This window comes from Trachypithecus francoisi, unplaced genomic scaffold (genome assembly GCF_009764315.1).
Source record: "Trachypithecus francoisi isolate TF-2019V2 unplaced genomic scaffold, Tfra_2.0 Lachesis_group16, whole genome shotgun sequence".
Classification (NCBI taxonomy): Eukaryota; Metazoa; Chordata; class Mammalia; order Primates; family Cercopithecidae; genus Trachypithecus; species Trachypithecus francoisi.
In genome coordinates, this window is record NW_022681461.1 from 31,452,369 (window position 1) to 31,473,403 (window position 21,035).

Below are 21,035 nucleotides of genomic sequence, written 5' to 3' on the forward strand. Positions count from 1 at the left end.
ACCCCACTGGCTCTCTATCCTTGCTCCACTCAGACGGCCAAGATTCTTGGTCTTCCTCTGCTGTTGAGACCTAGGGCAGTGTTTCTTAACCTTAAGAGGTGCTTGTGCAAGCTGGAGACCCGGGGAAAAAGCACCCGTGATTTTGCATTCTCTTTCAAGAGGTTCAAGGTTTCTTGGAAGCACGTCCACACACCCAGGGTTAAGAACCTCTGGACTTAGTGCATTTCATCCCCAAAACTCACTGCTCAAATCAGTCCCACTAGAGCCATTTTATAATTTGTTGATTTGTTTATTTCTATCCCTTTTTGTTATGAAGAACATCTGGAGAGGCTTACAAGAAGCATGCCTGTTGTAAAATAATTATGAGTAGAAAAATCAAACAAGGGAAAATAGAAAAAGAAGTAAGAAATGGAGGTAAGCAAGTAGGGCTGCAAAAGCTCTCATAGTTGATATATTTGCTTCAAAGATGACTTGAGTTTCTTGACAATCAGAGCCAAAAGGAGACAAAGTCCTGTATCTAAGTCTCGCCATTTGGAAGGAAGTTCTTACCAATTTCTCAGAAAAAGCCATTTTTAGCATGAGAGTATAGAGTTGATTTCCCACATGGGATTATTTTTTAAATTATTATCATAATCATTACTGTAAGAGGCACTGCATGATAGAAACATCAATAGCATTTGTTCATAATAGACTAACAGATTCAACATGGCCTATTTCTTATATACTTTGGGATGAAATCTGACGCTATGACATTATACAATGGGTAGAAATGATATAATCCTTTGCATGGCCTCTTGGTCCTCTGTCTTGATCCCATTGATAGACTTCAGAGGTGCAGGGGACTGTGGACTGTGGAGTAATCTTCCATGAAGGTTGTTTTCTCTAGGAAGCGTTTTGTTAAAGAACTGGAAAAGCAGAGAGTTTACGGGTCTATTCTAATGAAAGCTTTGGATTCTAGGGAATGAGGTACTTCCTTGACATTGATACCATTTCTTCTGAGTGGTTTCCATTCATTTAGGCAAGTTCTGACATGCAGGTTGTTGCAAACAATTAATTTGGATGTGGGTACTCTTCCTGGGTTTTGGGCCTTATACCATGGGAGAGAGTTCAGATTAGTATTTTTTTATTAATATTCTGCCTATTGAGTTTGTATATGTTTATTTTCTGGTAGAGGCAGCTCCAAGAGTAGGCCTACCTAAGAGATATACTCATCTTATTAATTGGTATAGCTTTAAGAATGGATGTCTTAGTAAGTCTGAGCTGCTGTAATGAAAGGTCATCAACTGGGTGGCTTATAAACAGCGAATTTATTTCTTACAGTTCTGAATGCTGGGAATTCCAACTTCAAAACACCAGCAGATTCAGTGTCTGTTGAGGGCCTGCTTCCTGATTTATAGATGGCTTCCTTCTCACTGTGTCCTCACATGGCAGAAGAGACAAGGCAGCTCTCTGGAGCCTCTTTTATAAGGGCACGAATCCCAGTTATGAGGACTCTACCCTCATCAAGTACTCACCTCCCAAAGGCCTCACCTTCTGATATCATCTCCCTGGGAATTAGGATTTTGACATATGAATTTTGAGGGGACCATAAACTTTCATACCATGGCAGTGGGTTTTAAAAGGGCAAGAAAATATTTCATCTCCAGATTTCTGTGTGGCTACCATGGAGGCATTTGGTAGGTAGAGGATCATAGAGGACTGAGCTTTGGGAACTGAAAAAGTTATACAGGAAAATGCAGAAAAGGACAGCTTGAACCCTAAAAGTATTTAGGGGTTTTAAAACTGCAAAACTCCAGCTCTTGAGAATGCAGCCAGATAGAAGAAAAAAACACATATGTATGTGTATGTGTGTGGCTTATCCACACTGAGTGCCTGCTAGCCTACTCGTGCCATTCTCAGTGATAAGTCCTTTGCATGTGTCACACAACTAATGATGGAGAGTCAGGATTCAGACCCCAGCAATTTGACTTGAGAACTAATATTCTTAATCACTTTCCCATATTGGCTGCTTCATGGCAAAAAGGCTCATGACAAGGGAAAAAACCTATCACAAAGTCTGGGTACCAAGATGCAAGCATTTTACTTCTGTGTGTAAAGAGACAGTATCTGCACACCTTACTTCGAGCCTGTGAGCCTTTTCCCTCTTACTCTGGGACACAGTATCAACAAAATTAGTAATCTTACTGGCTCAAGCATTGATATTTTAAAGAATGATCTAGACTCAGTAGTAAAAGATTCCAAGATATCATTTAAGAATGTAGGAAGCGGGCCGGGCACAGTGGCTTAAGCATGTAATCCCAGCACTTTGGGAGGCTGAGGCGGGCAGATCACGAGGTCAGGAGATCGAGACCATCCTGGCTAACACGGTGAAACCCCATCTCTACCAAAAATACAAAAAAATTAGCCAGGCGTGGTGGCGGATACCTATAGTCCCAGCTACTCGGGAGGCTGAGGCAGGAGAATGGTGTGAACCTGGGAGGTGGAACTTGCAGTGAGCCGAGATCTTGCCACTGCGTTCCAGCCTGGGCGACAGAGCAAGACTCTGTCTCAAAAAAGAATATAGGAAGCAGAATGATTTGTTTGAGAAACCTTTTTAATCCAAGGTTAAAATGATATGACTGAACAAAGTAGTAAAATTTAAAAGATGAAGTTCCATTTATCTGGATACTTATATACAATAAATGCTTCATGTCCTAATAAACCCAATCCTGAGTTCATTTTCTGGATCATTTTCAGAAGAGAGGGCTCTATTCCTTTTTTTTTTTTTTTTTTTTTAACCTGGCTCCAGTACCTACGTCTTCCGTCATCATCAGGTGCCTGTCATTAAAGGGAATTCATTTTATTACTCACTGCTCATGTCTTTTTAAATTGTCAACAGTTGGGGCTTCGTTAGAAATGACAATATTTGGGCAGGTAGGGTTTTATGGAAGAGTGGAAAGGAGACATGAATAAAGGAGGAAAGAAGATATCTCCTTCAAATAGAATGAGCCCATTCTGTCACTGAGAGGGCACTTCCATTTGACAGCATTGCTGAACTTGTCCCCACATCACAGGTTTCATTAGGGAAATAGATAACCTTACTTGCAAAAAAATAATTGTTTTTTTAGATTGGCTTTTAGAAAAGTAAAAATAAGGCATGACTTTCTTTTTAAAGTTAATATTAGTCTATTTATTGTTTATCTCCTTTTTATAAAATAATTACTTTTAAACACCTCTGCTAATATTTCAGGATGTTATTCACTTATGTAGAGGTAGTTGTGTTCCCATTTTGCTTCTGTTCCATTTCCTAGTGTTATTCATGTGTGAAGAGAATCTTTTTGGCTGGGGTGGTCTGCCTCAAATCTACTCCAAAGTTATAATTCACCAAAAGTGACATCATCCTAGCCAACACCAAAGAATTATGGTTGGAGTTGAGGCATTGCACATGGAACACATAACTCTGCAGTGGTTTCTCCTACAAAATGTCAGCCACTCTTATGATGGAATGTGCCCTTGCCTGCTGTGGGCACCACTCAAATCTAACCCATCATTTTTCTTTTCATTTTGATTCACTTTTCCTTTCAGAGATTCAAGCAGAAAGAAAAATGGGAACTGAAAAAGTTTGGTGTTTTTGAGGGGTGAAGGAGAGACCTTATGGTAGAAAATAAAGTGTTTTGTTTTGATATCTGAAATTTTATATGCTCAATTTAAATATGTTTTATTGCATTTGTTTTTTCCAACCTGTGGAAACCACTTAAATTCCTATTGAGTGCATAGATCTTTTATTTGCATGAATGTCCTGTATGCTGGAAACTAAGTGGGAGCTCTGAATGCTTAGAAGTTCTGTGCCTGTGAGACTTGGGTATTTTAATACATTTGTTGCCCTATTGCTTCAAATAAGGTATAGGGATGCATTCAGTAAAGACTGTCTCCCTCCCTGCTTAGCTGCCCCAGGACTCCCTTCTGGAGGGCCAGAGTTTCTACTTTGACTCCTAAAGTGAGGACTGAAGGGAAAGCAGATGGCATTTTGTACTTCTGACAATGAAACCTAAATTGTTTATGTTGGAAAGGGAGCAAGAGATAAACTAAAGAATGTGATTTGTCTTCCATTTGAAGATACCAGGGAAAAGTCTTGTCAAGTAGCAGACCACCAGGGTCTGGTGTAGAGGAGGTAATTTCTGTGGATAGAGAGCAAAGCCAGCCAGGCAAACGAAGCCGTAAGCCGCCTGAGGGACAGACAGGCATAAAACCTAATGAATAGGTAGTTAGACTTTGGGCAAGGCTAATTGCAGCAAGCTGTGTTAGTTCCCCAGCCTCTGTAAGTAGTCATTTTTATACAGTCTGTCAGAGGGAGGAGAAAATAGACCCACACGGTAAATGAACTTGTGGTGTTTAGCTAGGAAGTGGAGTTTGCTCTAAGTCGCTCTGGTAGCAGACTCCAGGGAGCACATGGCAGGCGGACTCATCTGAATATCTGTGCTGAGGAGTTGTATTAAACTGTTGAAACACTTTGAAATTGCTTTAGAAAAAGAGCACTCCCAAAGTTGCCAGCTAATATGGTATGGAATTTCCTGAAAGACCTTTCTTTTGCCATGTGGTTTTTCTATAAAGCTGAGTCAGGTAGGCTTCTTTACCTCCCTATCCTTGGTGGCAATAAAATGACAAGAGCTGAGGATTGAGGGTTGAGCATGTAGACGCTGTTAGCTCATTGGATGTTTACCACCGCCCTATGAGGTGGCTATTGTTACTATCCGCATTCTATAGATGAGCACGCTGAGCCACAGATTGGTTGAGTAACTTGCTCAGGCTCACACAACCAGCAGGTGATACAGCTGAGGTGAAAGAGCATTTTTTCTGGAAAGATACAGGGTGTTTAAATGTACCTGTTTAGTGCACAGCAAGTTGCAGTACTTTTAAATTGGAGACTGGAATATATAACTAGATGTTTGAATCTCTCTGTGTCTCTCAGTGTTACGGGTGAATCAACAAAATTAGAATGTCTTTCTATTTAGTGACTGAAGAAGGCTGTCCATGCATGTTTCAGGTCTAGTATGGAGTCACAGACTAGATTCTGGACCAGAGAAGACAGATAAGCTTTGGGTACCTTTCTTTGATTAAATGTAGTCTTAAAAATAATGACGTGACTATATCTCAGGGAGTCTTCATAGTCTTCTGCATGGGTATTTCTAGACAATAATGCTAAAGAGGAGAGTGCCAGTACAAGTGAAATTATAACATGATTGCAGTGTTATGGCTTTTGTTGATGAATTATTTGAACTGGGAAGAAAAACACTTTGAGAATTAAATTTAAAGTAATTCTTCCGATATTATCAGTAAGACCTAAAGGTAGTTGCTTTTAGAGAACATAAATGTATTAAATTCCTGATTTAGCATGCTTATACCAAGTCTTCAAATATGTTAAATTCTACCAGCTTCTTGAGCTTCTTAAGGAGAGTTATAGAATCGTAGGGAATTAAAATACATGTTAGAAATCTGTATCTCTTCTTACTTGACTGGATCACATCTAGAGCAACCCAAATGAAAAATGTGCCCTGTTTTAAAGATCTCCAGGGAAAAATATTCTAAAACTTCCCCCAATAATTTATTCCAATGCATAGTAACCCTGAGACTTAATATTTAGAAATTGGTTTCTTATATATGGATGAAAGGAACTCTAAGAAGGTATGCATTACATAAAAGACCTTTTATACATGAAAAAAAAGTACTTAGATGAAAAAACTTCTTAATTATGGAGGTACAATACCTAAAATTAAAAATAAAATGAAGTGCATTTTCCACCTAAGATTTTTTCATCAACCCCTAGAACCACTGCTGGAAATTACCTCATGAAGAAATCTTACCTAGCTCCGTATCTTTTGGAAATGTTTTACCTAATTTTAGAAAGAGGGGAAAAGAACAGTAACATCACACACACACACACACACACACACGACACGAACACAGACACACACTGTAGTTTCCTAAGCAGTTTGTTCTAATTCTTCACATTCCCCCTGTCAAAATGTTTGCTTATAACTTTCTTTGTATTGTCATTTAAGCCCATTTCTAATTGGTGATTGTTGGAAATTGAATAAATGTGTTCAATTTTTCATAATGTATGTCGTTGTATGGTTAATTATTAAATCGCTCTGAAGTATACAGACTATTATTTTTGTTACCATTTAATAGCTATTTTTTCTTAGAAAGGATATAGAAAAAATTGGAAGAATGCTCTGGACTTTAACATCTGCTTACTGAGATTCTTTTTAAAAAATTTACTAACTCATCTGGTATCATCACTAAAATTATTTATAATGTTAAGGCAACTAAAAATTCATCTAGGAGGAGAAGTGGAACATTTAAAAATTTAAGTCTGTACCTAGTAATTAACTTAAACTCCTGAAGTTCAATGTGGAAAATTATTTTAAATTAACTTATTCAATGCACTTTGACAAGCTTGCAGATTACATATTATTTTATTCTGATAACATGGGATAATGATCCCTTGAATCCTAATATTTGCTGATTTTTATTAGGTGGAATGAGCAGATTTTTTTTTTTGGCTAAAAATGAATGTTTTAAGAAATGTTTTCTAATACGTAGTAAGAAAAAATTTAAGTTCCCAAAATTCACTGATTAAACCTGAAATATGCTTTATAGGCCTTAAAAGAAAAAGTGTGTGCTGCTTGTCATTCACATCAGAAGACTGATAAACTCGTTGCTCTGTTTGTAAAGCATGGGTTCTAACAGCAGGGCTATTCCAGACTGGGATAGAGGTCTGTCCTAAAAAGGCTTGAGGTGCAATTTGCAAGATGTGATTTTAGGACTATACCGAAATTGCATCTGATTGTTGGGTGACTCCTTTTCTTTTTTGAACTCTGCATGCACCTGTAATTAAAAAAAGAAAGAGAAAGAAAGAAAGAGAAGGGAAAGCAAGCAACCCATTGTAGAGTTACATTAAAAGCTGGCGGTAGTTTCCTTAATTGTATTAAGTCGCAGTCATTTTCGGATCATTTGAACCCATGTTCGTTAGTGAATGCCATTTCCCTATGGGGATAGATGCCAGATTCTTTTTTCTTTCTGTGTCTTTTTCCTTCTTCGTTTTCTTTTTCCTTTTACCCCGTTCCCTGCCTTGCCCTCCTCTCCCTCCCTCCTCCTCTTCCTTCTTGCCCTCCTTTTTATTTTTCTTCTCTTCCCTTAGGTGTTTAAGACACTTAATGGTCCCCAGCACTGGGCCCCGGGGGGCGGCGGGCAGGCCGGGTGTGGCCCGCGGGGCGCCGTCCCGCCCGAGCTGCCCATGTCGCTCTTGTCCCGCAGGCCCGGGGCCGGAGCTGAGCGGCCCGAGCACCCCGCAGAAGCTGCCGGTGCCCGCGCCCAGCGGCCGGCCCTCGCCCGCGCCCCCCGCAGCCGCGCAGCCGCCCGCGGCCGCAGTGCCCGGGCCCTCGGTGCCGCAGCCGGCCCCGGGGCAGCCCTCGCCCATCCTTCAGCTGCAGCAGAAGCAGAGCCGTATCAGCCCCATCCAGAAACCGCAAGGCCTGGACCCCGTGGAAATTCTGCAGGAGCGGGAATACAGGTAATGCACCCCACCAGAAAGGGGCTCACCTGCTGTGTGTTCTAGCAAGTGCCACCAAGTCTAGGGGGGTGAGGTGCCTGCCCGCTGGTTGGCCAAACTGTGATTTTCACCCATTCAGTCAGAAAACTTATCCATCCCTGTGGCCTGCCAGGTGCCGAGGTGGGCACTGGGGTTTTGAAGATCAGAAGCTGACGGGGACTTCCTGTGGACCCAAGAAAGTGATCATCTCACACTTCGATTATGGAATACATTGTCATTGTTTGTACTTGTGTCGTTGAATAATGACTGAGGTGGTGGGATGTTGTGTGTGTTGTGCTGGCCTGATTTTCATGTTAATTGTATATTTCTACTCAAGCATACTTTGGTAACTTTGTATAAACTTTGTTTTAATTCACGTGTGTCTATGGTGTGATCCAGCCTTATGGGTATACCCTGTGCAAGTGTCTTTATACAAGGTCCTTATTTAAATTATTAGTCCAGAAACTTAATTTTTACCTGATTCAGCCCATTTATCAGAATCAGGGGCTGGCAAACCCTTTCTGTAAAGAGCCAGATAGTCAATATTTTATGCATGTGGGGCCATATGATCTCTGTCACAACTCACCTCTACCCTTGTAGTGCGAAAACAGGAAAACAGCCGTGAACAATAATGGGCTGGCTGCCTTTCAGTAAACTTTACAAAAACAGGCTGGAGGCAGGATTTGGCCTGCAGGCTGTAGTTAGAAGACCCCTGATGTAAATGGTTAATGTCAACCCAAAAGGGAGTCCAGCAAATATTAAGTCAATATAAAATAAAGCTGAGATTGTGGATTCTGGAGTCTGCCAGAAAGCATACTGTGGCATTAGTAACTTCTTACCATGGTCAAGTTATGTCTCTTTTCTGTGACTCAGTTTCCTCCTAGGCTAAAAGAAGGTACCTCTCATAGTGTTGGGAAGATAAAATGATACTGAAACATTCAATAAATAATAGTTATTATTATTTCCCAAATACTTCTTAATTTTAAGGAAAATTAGAGTTTAAAAATTATAGAGAATGTTGGTAAACCGTGTCTGGGCTCCCTTTTAAAACATAACCTTAATCTTTATTGAAAAGCACATCACTCATTTGTTGTTAGACTAAAATGCTGTTACCAGCTTTGAGAGGTACTCTGAAAGAAATCAGGATTAGTTGCCATTAGATGTGTTTATTTTTTTTTAATGAAGAGTGTAACTTTACTCTCATTACTATTAATAATCATGTTAAGATATTTTATCTTGCTATTTCCAACATTTCATGTATTCCCAGAGAACTAGATACTCATTGTCAATTGATATTTCAGTGCTGATAGGCAGATTCTGCTGGGTGAATAATTGTTGTGTGTTATAAAGTCAAATGCTAGCATATTCCTCTGTTCATGTGCAGTAGACTAATGTGCAGTACATTCTGTACGTTGCTGTTGAATTTTTAAAAAACTAAAAGTATTGGAAAAAGTCAGTAATAGAATGGAGAAATACAATGTGAATGCTCTAAAATTCTGACTTCCTAAGAGCTAATATTTTTTTTCCTACCCTAGTAAAGGAAAAAGCTCTGTACTAGCTCCCTAGTTAAAACATTTTTTTGCCATTTGAATTACCAGTACCTTTGTTAAACTATGTGAACTACCCTTAGAAGAGAGATGCTTTCTATAGCTAGAAATTTTTACATATGTCTAGACTTTTTGCCTTTTTCAGCCTGGTATGTGTGTGTGCACAAGTGTGTTTTAACTTTTTATTTTGCTAGCTCCTAAATGTTCTTGATCATTTTTTCTGGAATTTTCATTGCAGGACTTTCTTGTAATAAGTTTATTTTAGGAACTTTTTTGGAGATTACCTTAATGGATGGTCTTCTGAAGTACACGGTATTAAGTAGTACTATTTCCAACGTATAAAAAGATTTTGTTCTGCACTCCTATGTCAATAAAAAATGCTGTCAGTATCTTTTAACTTATGTGCATTGCAAAATGTGGAGAATGGCTATTTTTCATAGTATTATTATTGCTTTATAAATGCCTACTCCTTTGTAAAGCCATGTGGCTTTTGAAATGACTGATCTGGACAACCCTGAATCCACAAAGGTTGTGGGTCCTTTGGCCTGAATTTTCCCATGGCCACCTGGAGAAGAAGCATAGTTTTGTAGTGACGGCATTATGGGGCATGTTTTGTATTCTTTGGTTACAGAGCAATAACTGTCTTCTGCCTATATGAAGATAAGTTGTTCAACTGCAGAGATTACATTTATCCCTTAAAAGGGTTAAATTAGGTCCCTTAGGCACTTGCAAAGGACAACAAATAAACTATTTTTTTTCTTCTTTTGACCCTTTGTGATAGAATGGCTTACCAGCCTTTAGCATTGGTAACTGTTAGGATCCAGTGCATCTTTATCAAATCTGATCAAAGATTAGAGAAAGGTCTAAAAAACCTCTTTTACAATTTGATAAACTTAGTTTGAGCAAAAATCATCTGTCAAATTCTTGAACAGATGTTAATTTCTTTGGGTCTTGTAATATCATTTACCTTGTCCATGAAATTTGACAGGAAATTTTCAGAATCTTAAATTTTTTTAACATTTAAGTCAGTTGGCTGCTTTTCCTTGTTCATCATAAAAGCAGAACGTTGACAAATTGACCTTCCTTTTCATTCATAGCATAAATAGATGTCTGCTTATGAGCACTTCGCTGCAGCTTTGTACGAACTCTCTAGCTGAAACATTTTTCCCACTTAAATTGGATCCTTTCTTTTTGACCATCTTTCTCTTGTAGTGGAACTTTATTACTTCCATAGTAAGTGTCAGAGAGATATTTCCCTGGACTGCTTTTTTTTCTTTTTTTCTTTTTGGCACACTTTTGTTGGCTTCTCATTGTGCCTAACTTCGCTTTCTTCTATTTAGAATTAGATGTCTGGTCAAAAGTACCTCAGGAATCATCACATTGGCATGTAAACTAATTCCGCAGATGTTTGCATGGAAGATGCATTTCACACTTGAAGGAGTTTATTTGGAAAGAACGTCTCTGAATTACATCAGCCCTCTTCGGAATAAAGTCAGAATTTAGTATGAAAAGAGCGGTATATCCTGCTTGTGTCAGGAAGCAGACATAGGCTACTTACCTGTGATTTTTTTTTTGTCCTGCCTTTGTCGCCATTGCAATCCTGAAAATTCCTTCGCAAAAATTACCAATAGCTGCTTTACCTGCAGAGTTACAAAAAGTCACACACACTCTCTTTTTAAAGTGTCACTCAGTTCCTTGAAGGAACAAAATGTACCAGTGTCATTTTCTGTTCAAATAACTCTCCTACAGGAATCATAAACTTCTCCTCTGGACCTGAACAAATACTGTTGCCTTTAATGGAAGTCTTTTTCTTGCCAGAACAGTAACCCCTCTTGATTTACTGTTCAATCTGTATGAAAAACCTGTGTGACCTAATTCTGCATCAATTTTCTGTACTCGTGAGGACACTAAATGAGTCTCCTGCAGTTATGCAGTATTACATCTTGTTGTTGTTTCGGGAAGTTTAGAATCCTGACTCTCGTTATCGGACTACCTGCTGAATCTCACTGATGGGGAGATGAAATTGTCTGGAGAGGAGCATTATTTAAAATGAAGATTTCTATTAACAACAACAACAACAACAAAGATACAATCTTCTGTGTTAAAGAAGCCCCTCCTATACCTTTGCTACTCACCCCCCATGTGCTGAATCAAATGCATGTAATTTTACTATGGAATCTCCCTTTCCTCTTCTCCTAGAGTTTGCACTTCGTAGTTCTTGCCTCCTTTCCATGGAAGAGGGATTCTTTTGTGCCAGGGAATCAGATTCACTGACAAATACTAGGCTCCTTGGAGAAGTAGTCATTTCAGGGAGAAGTGCAGTCCCCTTGCTCCTACCCTGTCTCTCCAGTGCCTTAGTCACACAGTGCCCCATCTACCGCGGGTTCCCACTCCCCACCTCCTCATTTTCCCTACACTTCCCTACTTCCCACCGTCCAGTTCAGTGTGATGTAATCTCTACCCTATCAACCCAGTTGTCCTACAATTATTTATTTAGTCCTAGTTCCATGGTTGTTTGGAAGATTAAGTAGGAATTCCTCTAATTTAGCGTCTGACCCACTTTGTCAAAGAGAGTAAATCAGAATACCAAGGGATAGTTTGAGTTCTAGGATATTCAAATAAGAAAGATCTGCAAGGAATCTAGAACCAAGGAATTGGAATAACCAAATCATTGGCCATGATCTCACACCACTATCATACTTAACTTTCCTTTGGTATGACCTTAACCTGTAAAAGCAAAGTTGTCTCAGTTTTATTTTTTCCCTTTAAATTCTATATTTCAAAAAAATCAGTAGTGGATTTTTTTCTTTACATCTTAATTGTTAAGATGCAACATCTGTTGCTGTATCCAGATATTTGGGGCTATGTAGATGTTTTAGAAAATGAGTAAATGAAGTAGATGTCTGTTTCATATAGCGAAAAGTAATAATCTCATGCGTATCACTAGTAAAAGGAATGTGGAAGAAAGTTGGGAGAATTTGAACAATTTTGCCAAAAGAGTAAAATGATGAATTTATTATTGTGCATGAAATACAAAACTTTCAGTCTTTTGAATGATTAAACTATTTTAAAATGCTGTTGTTTGTGTTGGTATGCATAGTTAAAACAACAGCATGGGCCAGGCATGGTGGCTCACGTCTGTAATCCCAGCACTTTGGGAGGCTGTTGCCTGCGGATCACCTGAGGTGAGACCAGCCTGGCCAACATGGCGAAACCCCATCTCAACTAAAAATACAAAAAGTAGCCGGGCATGGTGGCACGTGCCTGTAGCCCCAGCTACATGGGAGGCTGAGGCAGGAGAATCACTTGAACCCAGGAGGCGGAGATTGCAGTGAGCCGAGATAGTGCCACTGCACTCCAGCCTGGCCGACAGAGTGAGACTCCCTCTCAAACAAACAAACAAATAAACAAAAAATAACAGCATAGTAGCAGTGATAATATTGACACATTATGATGACAAATCATTTAAGAAATTAGAATGAATAACATGTATATAGCAAATAAAATAAGAATCAGTCGTAGATATTAGTTTTACTGAAGTCCCTGAAAAATAGTTTTCCTTACCACCGTTTTAAAATTTTTAAAAATGATGACATTTTATTTCCCTTCCAAACAAAGCAACTGTAGGTTTTTAAAAAAAATCACTCATTTTGATATTTGGCTATATGAAGTATTAGATCTTCTACAACATTTAGGTCCAGGAGGTTTTACTTTTTCATGTTAATGAAAATGATGGCTGTCATCATCAGCATCTTGGCAAGGAAGACAAATGGCCTGGTTGCCTTAGGACAGAACTAGAAGTTAGAAAGAAAAAAAGTCTGTCCTCTCAGCTCTGTACTCTGGCAACACCATCATGTTTGGAAAAAACTGTAATATTCATTTTTTAAGATAATTTTGACTTTTATTTTAGATTCAGGGGATGCATGAATAGGTTTCTTAACATGGGTGTATTGCATGATGCTGAGGTTTGGGGTGCAATTGATCCCATCATTCAGCTAATGAGCATAGTACCTAAACGTTTTTCAACCCTTGCTGCCCTCCCTCCGTCCGTCCCCCGTTTAGTAGCCCCCAGTGTGTATTGGTGCTATCTTTATGTCCATGAATACCCAATGTTTAGCTGCCACTTAAAAGTGAGAACATGCGGTATTTGGTTTTCTGTTCCTGCATTAATTTGCTTAGGATAATGGCCTCCAGCTGCATCCATGTTGCTGCAAAGGACATGATTTGGTTGTTTTTTTTTTAATGGCTGTGCATAATTTTTAACAGAATTCTTAATTTTCAACTTTTATAGTTGAGATCCAGGAAGGTTCTCAGAAAGTATATTTTAATTATCTACTATTTCAATGCAGTGGTTTTGATATCAGGCAAATTGAGGTTCCAATCTTGGCCCCCTTCTTTACGAGCTCTGTGGTATCTCCAGGTGTCTTCAGTTTTCCTCATCAGTAAAATGGGACCATTATAACATTAACCTTATAGAGAGAGGCGTGTCTGTGTGTGTAAGAAAGAGACAATTAAATACAATTGTGCATTAAAGGCACTTAGTGCTGTTAATATTAACCTAGTTTAACTTATTACTCATTTTATTATTATTCTTTCTTTGTTGAAATCTAGTTCAGTACAGTTTGCCTCAAATTTAGGAGATATAGTTCTAAAAACAGGCTTAAATGGCATATAATTATTTGTCAGAATAGGATTCAGGTGAACTCTAAAACCAGCAGTTTATATATCTAACAGTAATAGTATCCCAAGTGAATGGCTAAAGTGAGAGGTCTTTTATTTTCTACTCTGCCTTTATTATGCGGAAATACATGCAGTTATATTTTTGATGGTGTGTAAAACGAGAATCCTCAACATCCTTTTCTAGAAACTCTTGGTTTTTGAGTACTATTTACTGCTGGCCCTGATTTTTTAAAAACAGCCTCATTTGTATTTTCTTTTCTCAGGCAAGCTCTGCTCACGGAGGAAGTGGCTGTGGCTGGCAGAGCGCTTTCTGAATGTTTAGGGTTGGCTGATTTCTGTGGCATCAGCACCTAAAACCGTTCTTGCTCTCTCCGCTTTAATGGCTGTTCGTCATCAGCATCTTGGCAAAGAAGACAAATGGTCCGGTTGCCTTAGGACAGAACTAGAAGTTAGAAAAAAGTCTGTCCTCTCAGCTCTGCATTCTGTCTGGCTGGGAGTTAGGAAGCGAGTCAATTGTTTCTGTCTCTCATTTTCTCTCTCTGCTAAGAGCGAGCAAGGATATTTGACTTCCCCACTAGATACAGGGTGAACCTTCTTTCCCTGGTGTTAGATAGAGGTTATGGAGGAAGCCACATTGTTAAGTTAACCTATACCTGTCTGCATTAATGCAAAGGTAACTTTTCTCTGCTTAACATCAAAAATTCTAGTTGGGTGTCAGAAATCAACTATCAGTATCTGGAATATGTTTTGTCCTGACCTTAAACCTGATGTCATTGTTTATCATGTAAGATTAAATTGTAATTGTTTTTCCACTGCCCCCTTTTCCCCATTTTATTGTTTCCTTTAGACTTCAGGCCCGCATAGCTCATAGGATACAAGAACTGGAAAATCTGCCTGGCTCTTTGCCACCAGATTTACGAACCAAAGCAACCGTGGAACTAAAAGCACTTCGGTTACTCAATTTCCAGCGTCAGGTAATACCTTTTCCCCAGTGAATCTGAGATGTAGGAAATAAATGTAATTATTCCTAAAGTGTTATCTGTGTTGCCTTTAGTCTATTCGATATTGTTATAAAGATAGAAACATAGTAAAATAGTGAATCTTTTAGACCAACAGCTTACAACTAAAAATAATGAAGATGAACTGCTTATTATTCTGGTTTTCTCTTCTGTATATGGGAAAGAGTTTTTCCTCCTGTACTATGGTTTACAAAGTCAAGAGTTATGGCATTTTGTTACCATGGATGAAAAACCTTGGGAACAAGTGGGGTAGCTCGTGTTTGCCTTTATGACTCCAAGGAAAAACCAGAAGGTAGTAGATTGGAGTTTCTTTGTAAGCACAGATGTTAAGTGCTAGCCATGACTGTGAAAAGAATTTTAACAAATATGATAGCTACTCTACTGAATTAGTAGTTCATCATTTATAGAAATACATAAAACAGTGTCTTATAGCTTATTTATTCACCAATATCTAAGTTTGGAGTGTTTGATCACATCAGGCTCATACAGTGACTAATCCGTAAATTATCTGTTCTTGTCGTTACAGTAGTTATTAAAAGCCAGTATAATGACCTATTTTCTGATTTCTAAATTAGTAAGAGACTAGTGGAATGAGTTAGAGCTAATTTTCACTTTGATGAGTTTTGCCTTGTGGACTCAGAATGTTCAAGTTTGCTAGTCCACAGATTGCCTCACTAAGCCAAAGGGGATAAGGAACCTTTCATTGTTAGTCAGATGGGTTTGTTTTGTTAAAGCCTGGAACATGCAAAATGAATGATTAATGAGTAAAAGTAGTTTGGAAGTATTGACTTGGTCTGTTGGAGGATGTGAGTAAAATCACAGGCCACTCCACTTGCTGTTGTTGTAGGAATTTGGGTATATATTTGCCTTACTGGCTATAATATCACAGATGGACATTAGTGATGGGTAGGTGCTACTTGGCTCTTGGTTTGTGAGAGTAGATTTCAGCTTAAATTTTAAAAAGAGAAGGGAAAATTCTCTGAGTTCTGTTTACTTCTTTCTTATTGGTGACCTCATAAGATGAATTAATAAAGTGCTGGATAAAATCTCACTAAATCTCACTAAATGAATCTCACTAAATGAACCAAGTGTATTTTCAGGAATAAGTTTATGTTCAAATTAGCATTGCTGTGCTGGATTCTTATTGGTTTCTGATTTTTGTTTGATATTATTTTAAAAATGTGTTATTTATGAAGCTTCCCAATCAAATTAACTGTAACTAATGATGATTTCAGATTCAATGGAATGATTATTTAACGTGTATTCTCTAGTCCCTACCCCCTACCACCACATAGTATGCAATACAGATAAAAGTATTACATTTGTGATGATCTAAAATAAGTTCATGATATAATACAAAATGTAGCTCTCTTGGAAAGAATATTATTATTGGAGTGGGAAGAAGCCAAAACCCGTATTTCCCATCGTTTGTATGAGACTATGAATTAACGTTGGTGGAGTACCTGCTGCTACCATACGTGAAAGTAATTCTTTTATTCTTTTTTTGGAGCATCATTAAAATTAATCTTTAAACACAAAGCGAATGTTAACATGACATTTAAAACAGTGAAAAATTTAAAAAGCTTATTAGCTAATTAGTATCATTAGAATAATTAGATAAAATGATGTTATTTAAAAGGCAAGACAACATCTTTTCTTTCTTTTACTGTTACAGTACTATAATTGCTTTTGATTTGAATTATTTGGGGGAAAAAATCTTGTACCATCCTTGAAAATATTGCATACATTTGGCATGATTTTAGTTCCTTCATTTAATACAGACCAAAGATGATTGAGAAGCTTGTAGAGATTCCCTGCCCCACTGTGTTCCATTAAGTGCAACCTAGAGAAGGCCAGGGTTCGAGAACCTAGCTTCTGTTTGGGAAGGCTCTCTAACTGCTCTCCTCTTGACAGCTGAGACAGGAGGTGGTGGCCTGCATGCGCAGGGACACGACCCTGGAGACGGCTCTCAACTCCAAAGCATACAAACGGAGCAAGCGCCAGACTCTGAGAGAAGCTCGCATGACTGAGAAGCTGGAGAAGCAGCAGAAGATTGAGCAGGAGAGGAAACGCCGTCAGAAACACCAGGTTCTTAGACCCTGGGCTTTGTTCACCCTCACTTTGACAGAGCTGTCCAATGAAGTCATTGAATGGGGTCAGAATGACTGAAAAATGGACCCTTGTAGGTGGTGGGGACATCACAGAACAGAACGGTTCCTTGACATTTACATAATCCAGCCACATCATTTTATAGGCAAGGATGCTTAGGCCAGGACGTGTAAATGACCTGCTCAAGGTCATACAATTGCTCAGCAGCAGAATGAGGTTTAGTACTGTCTTAGTCTGTTTGGGCTGCTATAAAAAAAAAAAAAAAATAGCATAAACTGGATGGCTGATGAGCAACAGAAATTTATTTTTCACCGTTCTGGAGACTGGGAGCCCAAGATCAGGGTACTAGCATGGCCGGGGTCTGGTGAGGGTCTTCTGCTGGGTTGCAAACTGCTAACTTCTTGTTTTCTTATGTAGTGGAAGCAGACCAAGAAAGTTCTCTGGGGTTCCTTTTTTTTTTTTTTTTTTTTTTTTTTTTTTGAGGCGGAGTCTCGCTCTGTCGCCCGGACTGGAGTGCAGTGGCCGGATCTCAGCTCACTGCAAGCTCCGCCTCCTGGGTTTACGCCATTCTCCTGCCTCAGCCTCCCGAGTAGCTGGGACTACAGGCGCCCGCCACCTCGCCCGGCTAGTTTTTGTATTTTTAGTAGAGACGGGGTTTCACCGTGTTAGCCAGGATGGTCTCGATCTCCTGACCTCGTGATCCGCCCGTCTCGGCCTCCCAAAGTGCTGGGATTACAGGCTTGAGCCACCGCGCCCGGCCCTCTGGGGTTCCTTTATAAGGGGACTAATCCCATTCGTAAGGGCTCCACCCTCATGACCTTATCACCTCCCAAAGGCCCTACCTCCTAATACCATTACATTGGGAGTTAGCATTTCAATATATAAATTTTGGGAGGACACAAACGTTCAGTCCATAACAGGTGTCATGTTCATAATCCCATGGAAAGTTTTTGAATGGGTGGGCATAGGTGCGTTTCCTAGAGCAAAATTCTGGGAGCAGGAACTTGGAAAGTAGAGAGCAAAAAGTTATTTTCATAACAAATATAATAGTGTCCCGGCCTCTTTGAAGGGACTAGTTGAATATTTCACAGAGGCAAATATTTAAAAACATTCCTTTCTGGGGGTTTGGAAATATTTTGATGTAGGATTTGTTTTCCTGTCATAGTCCTATAAATTGTATTTGTTTTCCTGTGCTTAATTTAGTGCTTAGCTTAGTTTCCTTTTGAAAAAAATGTGGGATTTTAGTGTAAATAGAGATATATTTAAAAAGTGGATATGAATTCTGCATGGCAATTTTAACTTTGTATCAGCTTACTTTGGGTCATAATCTAGGGTAGTTAAGTTAGAGCAGAAAAACATTACTTTTATGACATACTTTTTGCTGGAACTGCCCATGTTCCTCAGGTTTATTTTGGAGTGAATGAGTGGTTTGCTTCACATTTTATCATTGCCATTTTGTAGGTCTCTTTCAGTCTTTGATCTTTCCCTTCTCATGTGGCCACACCCTCAAGGCTGAGGAGGCTTCTCTTTCAAAAGCTTGCAACAAAAGGAACCTAAAGAGGCCATCTTTCCCACCAGCCCCATGGCCCGCACCTCAACTGCAGAGACATACTAGGCACCTATCCCCAAACAGATTCTAGTCTTCCCATGCTGTTAAACACACACTAAGAGTTTTCTTGGACACATTGATAGCTCAGAGGACATTGGGCAATGGATTTTAAGTATCCTTTTCTTCCCTTTTTGGATCCTCTAGGAATACCTGAACAGTATTTTGCAACATGCAAAAGATTTTAAGGAGTATCATCGGTCTGTGGCCGGAAAGATCCAGAAGCTCTCCAAAGCAGTGGCAACTTGGCATGCCAACACGGAAAGAGAGCAGAAGAAGGAGACAGAGCGGATTGAAAAGGAGAGAATGCGGCGACTGATGGTAAGGAACTCCCTGCAGGAGCCCGGGAAACCACTCAACCCACATCCGTCTGCAATGAGACCATTAAATATGGTGGTAGTAGAAAGAAAAAGTGAAAACTGCTTATCAAAAATTTTAATAAATTTATATGAACCTTAGGCAGATGAAGTAAAAACTTTTTCTCTTTCCTGGACAGCACATGCCAAAAATCTAGGGGGATGACTGATGAGTATAGTATTTCTGTGTCCTGGGGTGGCATTGCAGTACAGATTACAGCTTCTCTCATAAAAGCAGGTACTATATTTTGCATGAGTTTGATAACCAAATCTGGATGGATGGCAAATGCAGTTCTTTAAAAAATATGGCCTCTTTGAGATGAATGACCATGTTTTTTGGAATGAATAATACATTAAGTCATGTCTTCAAATCTAAGAAGGTCTGTATTTTGAAGCCTCTGGTGCTTATCTTTCTTTTTTAATGGGAGAAATTATTCTGTAACAGTGTAATAAGTGATTTTTAAGTTGATTTTGAAATGTTGCCTTTTTTGTGATAACCATGTTATGGTCAAAGGCTATTCATGGATCATTACATTTGCACTGTTATTTTTTAATGGGTATATAAATATAAGCACAGAAGAGATAGGTTTATATTATTGGCCTGAGTATTTGTTTTTATTGACCATTTATTTTTGGAATTGGACCTCAGAGCATACTGTGGATTTTAGAAAAACGTGTGTTGATGTTATAATTATAGGAGACCTGCAGGTTCTATCTAGGACATAATGCCTGCGTAGATGAAGATAAGGTCATTAGTCTTAGCCCATAATTATGTGCCTGAAAAATTCTAAGTGACACTGTCTTCCTTGCTGGTATTGCAGTTTGCATTTTTTTCATTTTTTGAATTCCAGAGAGTAAACACATGTTTTAAAAGCCTCTGTGTCCAGGTACTACCACATCTTACTACCCTATCCTGCCTCCCTCTCCATGCTGGGGAGAGAGGGGACTGTCCAAGAGGTTTCTGACTAGACCATTTTTATAGTAATTTGATCACTAAGCAGTCAAATTTGTCTGACTCAACTGAAGTGAAACTATATTAGAACTTCAGTAACAGATTGGTTTGACACTAATGATTAGGCATTTGCAAATCATTAATTTTTGCAATTAAATGATGGAATATACAGATAATAGAGAAACTGAAGTTTTTTATCACTCTTTCTTCAAGTGAGTTCAACCATAACCAAAAGCAATTAGAGTTATAATAGCATTTGAGGCTCTTGCTCATCCACAGGGCAGACGGCAACTAGACTGAGTGATGAAGCTGCTGTCACTCAGGCAGATGCTAGAGTGACACCCCTGGACAGAAGATCCCAAGTTTTTGTTTTCGTTTTTGCAATGGAGTTGCCGCTTAAAGATTTTGCAGCTTGTTCCTTTTATCGTGGCATTACATGATAAAAATAATTTGGAGTGTCCTTTTATTGGGATACACAAAGACATTTCTCTCAGAATGGCTCAGAGTACATCAGAATTTTATTCTGTTTAACCTCATCATGTTGCTTAATGGGAGGTGGAAGTGGAAATTACTATATCTGTTTTATTGCTCAGCAGTACCAGACTTCAGGTGCTAAGTGACTTGTCTCCAGTCACCTGGGCCCATTACTGAGTGCAGATCTGTGGGGGAAAAAAAAAATCCCCCAAATTTGATCTTTCCTATCAACCACAAAGTTTGTAAGGCCAAAAAGAAAGACTTTTTTAAAATACAAGACATTATTTGTTAAAAGCCCGTCTGATTCCTTGCCTTTAGTAGTACTTATTGAAATATTTATGAATGAAAGGATATTATGTCTGGAATTTGCTTCAAGACAATTCAGTTTGGGTTTAGGGGAAGAGTAGCAATGAAACAGGAATCACCACAAGTTACTTTTTGTTGTTTGGAGTTGGTTATAGGAGAAATTATACTATTCTCTCTGCTTTTGATTATATGTGAAAATTTCTGAAATGTAGAGTTAAAGATAAACTTTAGATCATGAGTCATCAAATTCTAAAATCTTTTTGTACAGTTAAAGCAACACAGAAAACAAAGAGCTGGCTCAGAGTGCTTAATCACACCACACGTACAGCGTGGCTCTGTGCCCGGACTTTGCTGTAAACTCCAGTGTCCTGAGATGTAGGCGTCACACTTCTGTGTTTTTGCCCTGCTTCAAACTC

General features: G+C 38.9%; 1 protein-coding gene across 2 annotated transcripts in view; it reads left to right on the forward strand.

Annotated features, from left to right (window-relative positions):
* Positions 1-21,035, forward strand: part of SMARCA2 (SWI/SNF related, matrix associated, actin dependent regulator of chromatin, subfamily a, member 2) — a 184,017-nt gene that overhangs the window by 27,500 nt on the left and 135,482 nt on the right. For both annotated transcript variants that reach the window (XR_004443442.1, XM_033237198.1), the window contains exons 5-8: positions 7,297-7,552; positions 14,645-14,771; positions 16,731-16,904; positions 18,679-18,852. Coding sequence is in view for 1 of the 2 variants with exons in the window: in XM_033237198.1 (XP_033093089.1) it covers positions 7,297-7,552; positions 14,645-14,771; positions 16,731-16,904; positions 18,679-18,852 (731 nt within the window). In the remaining variant the exon portion in view is untranslated. The remainder of the gene's footprint in view (positions 1-7,296; positions 7,553-14,644; positions 14,772-16,730; positions 16,905-18,678; positions 18,853-21,035) is intronic.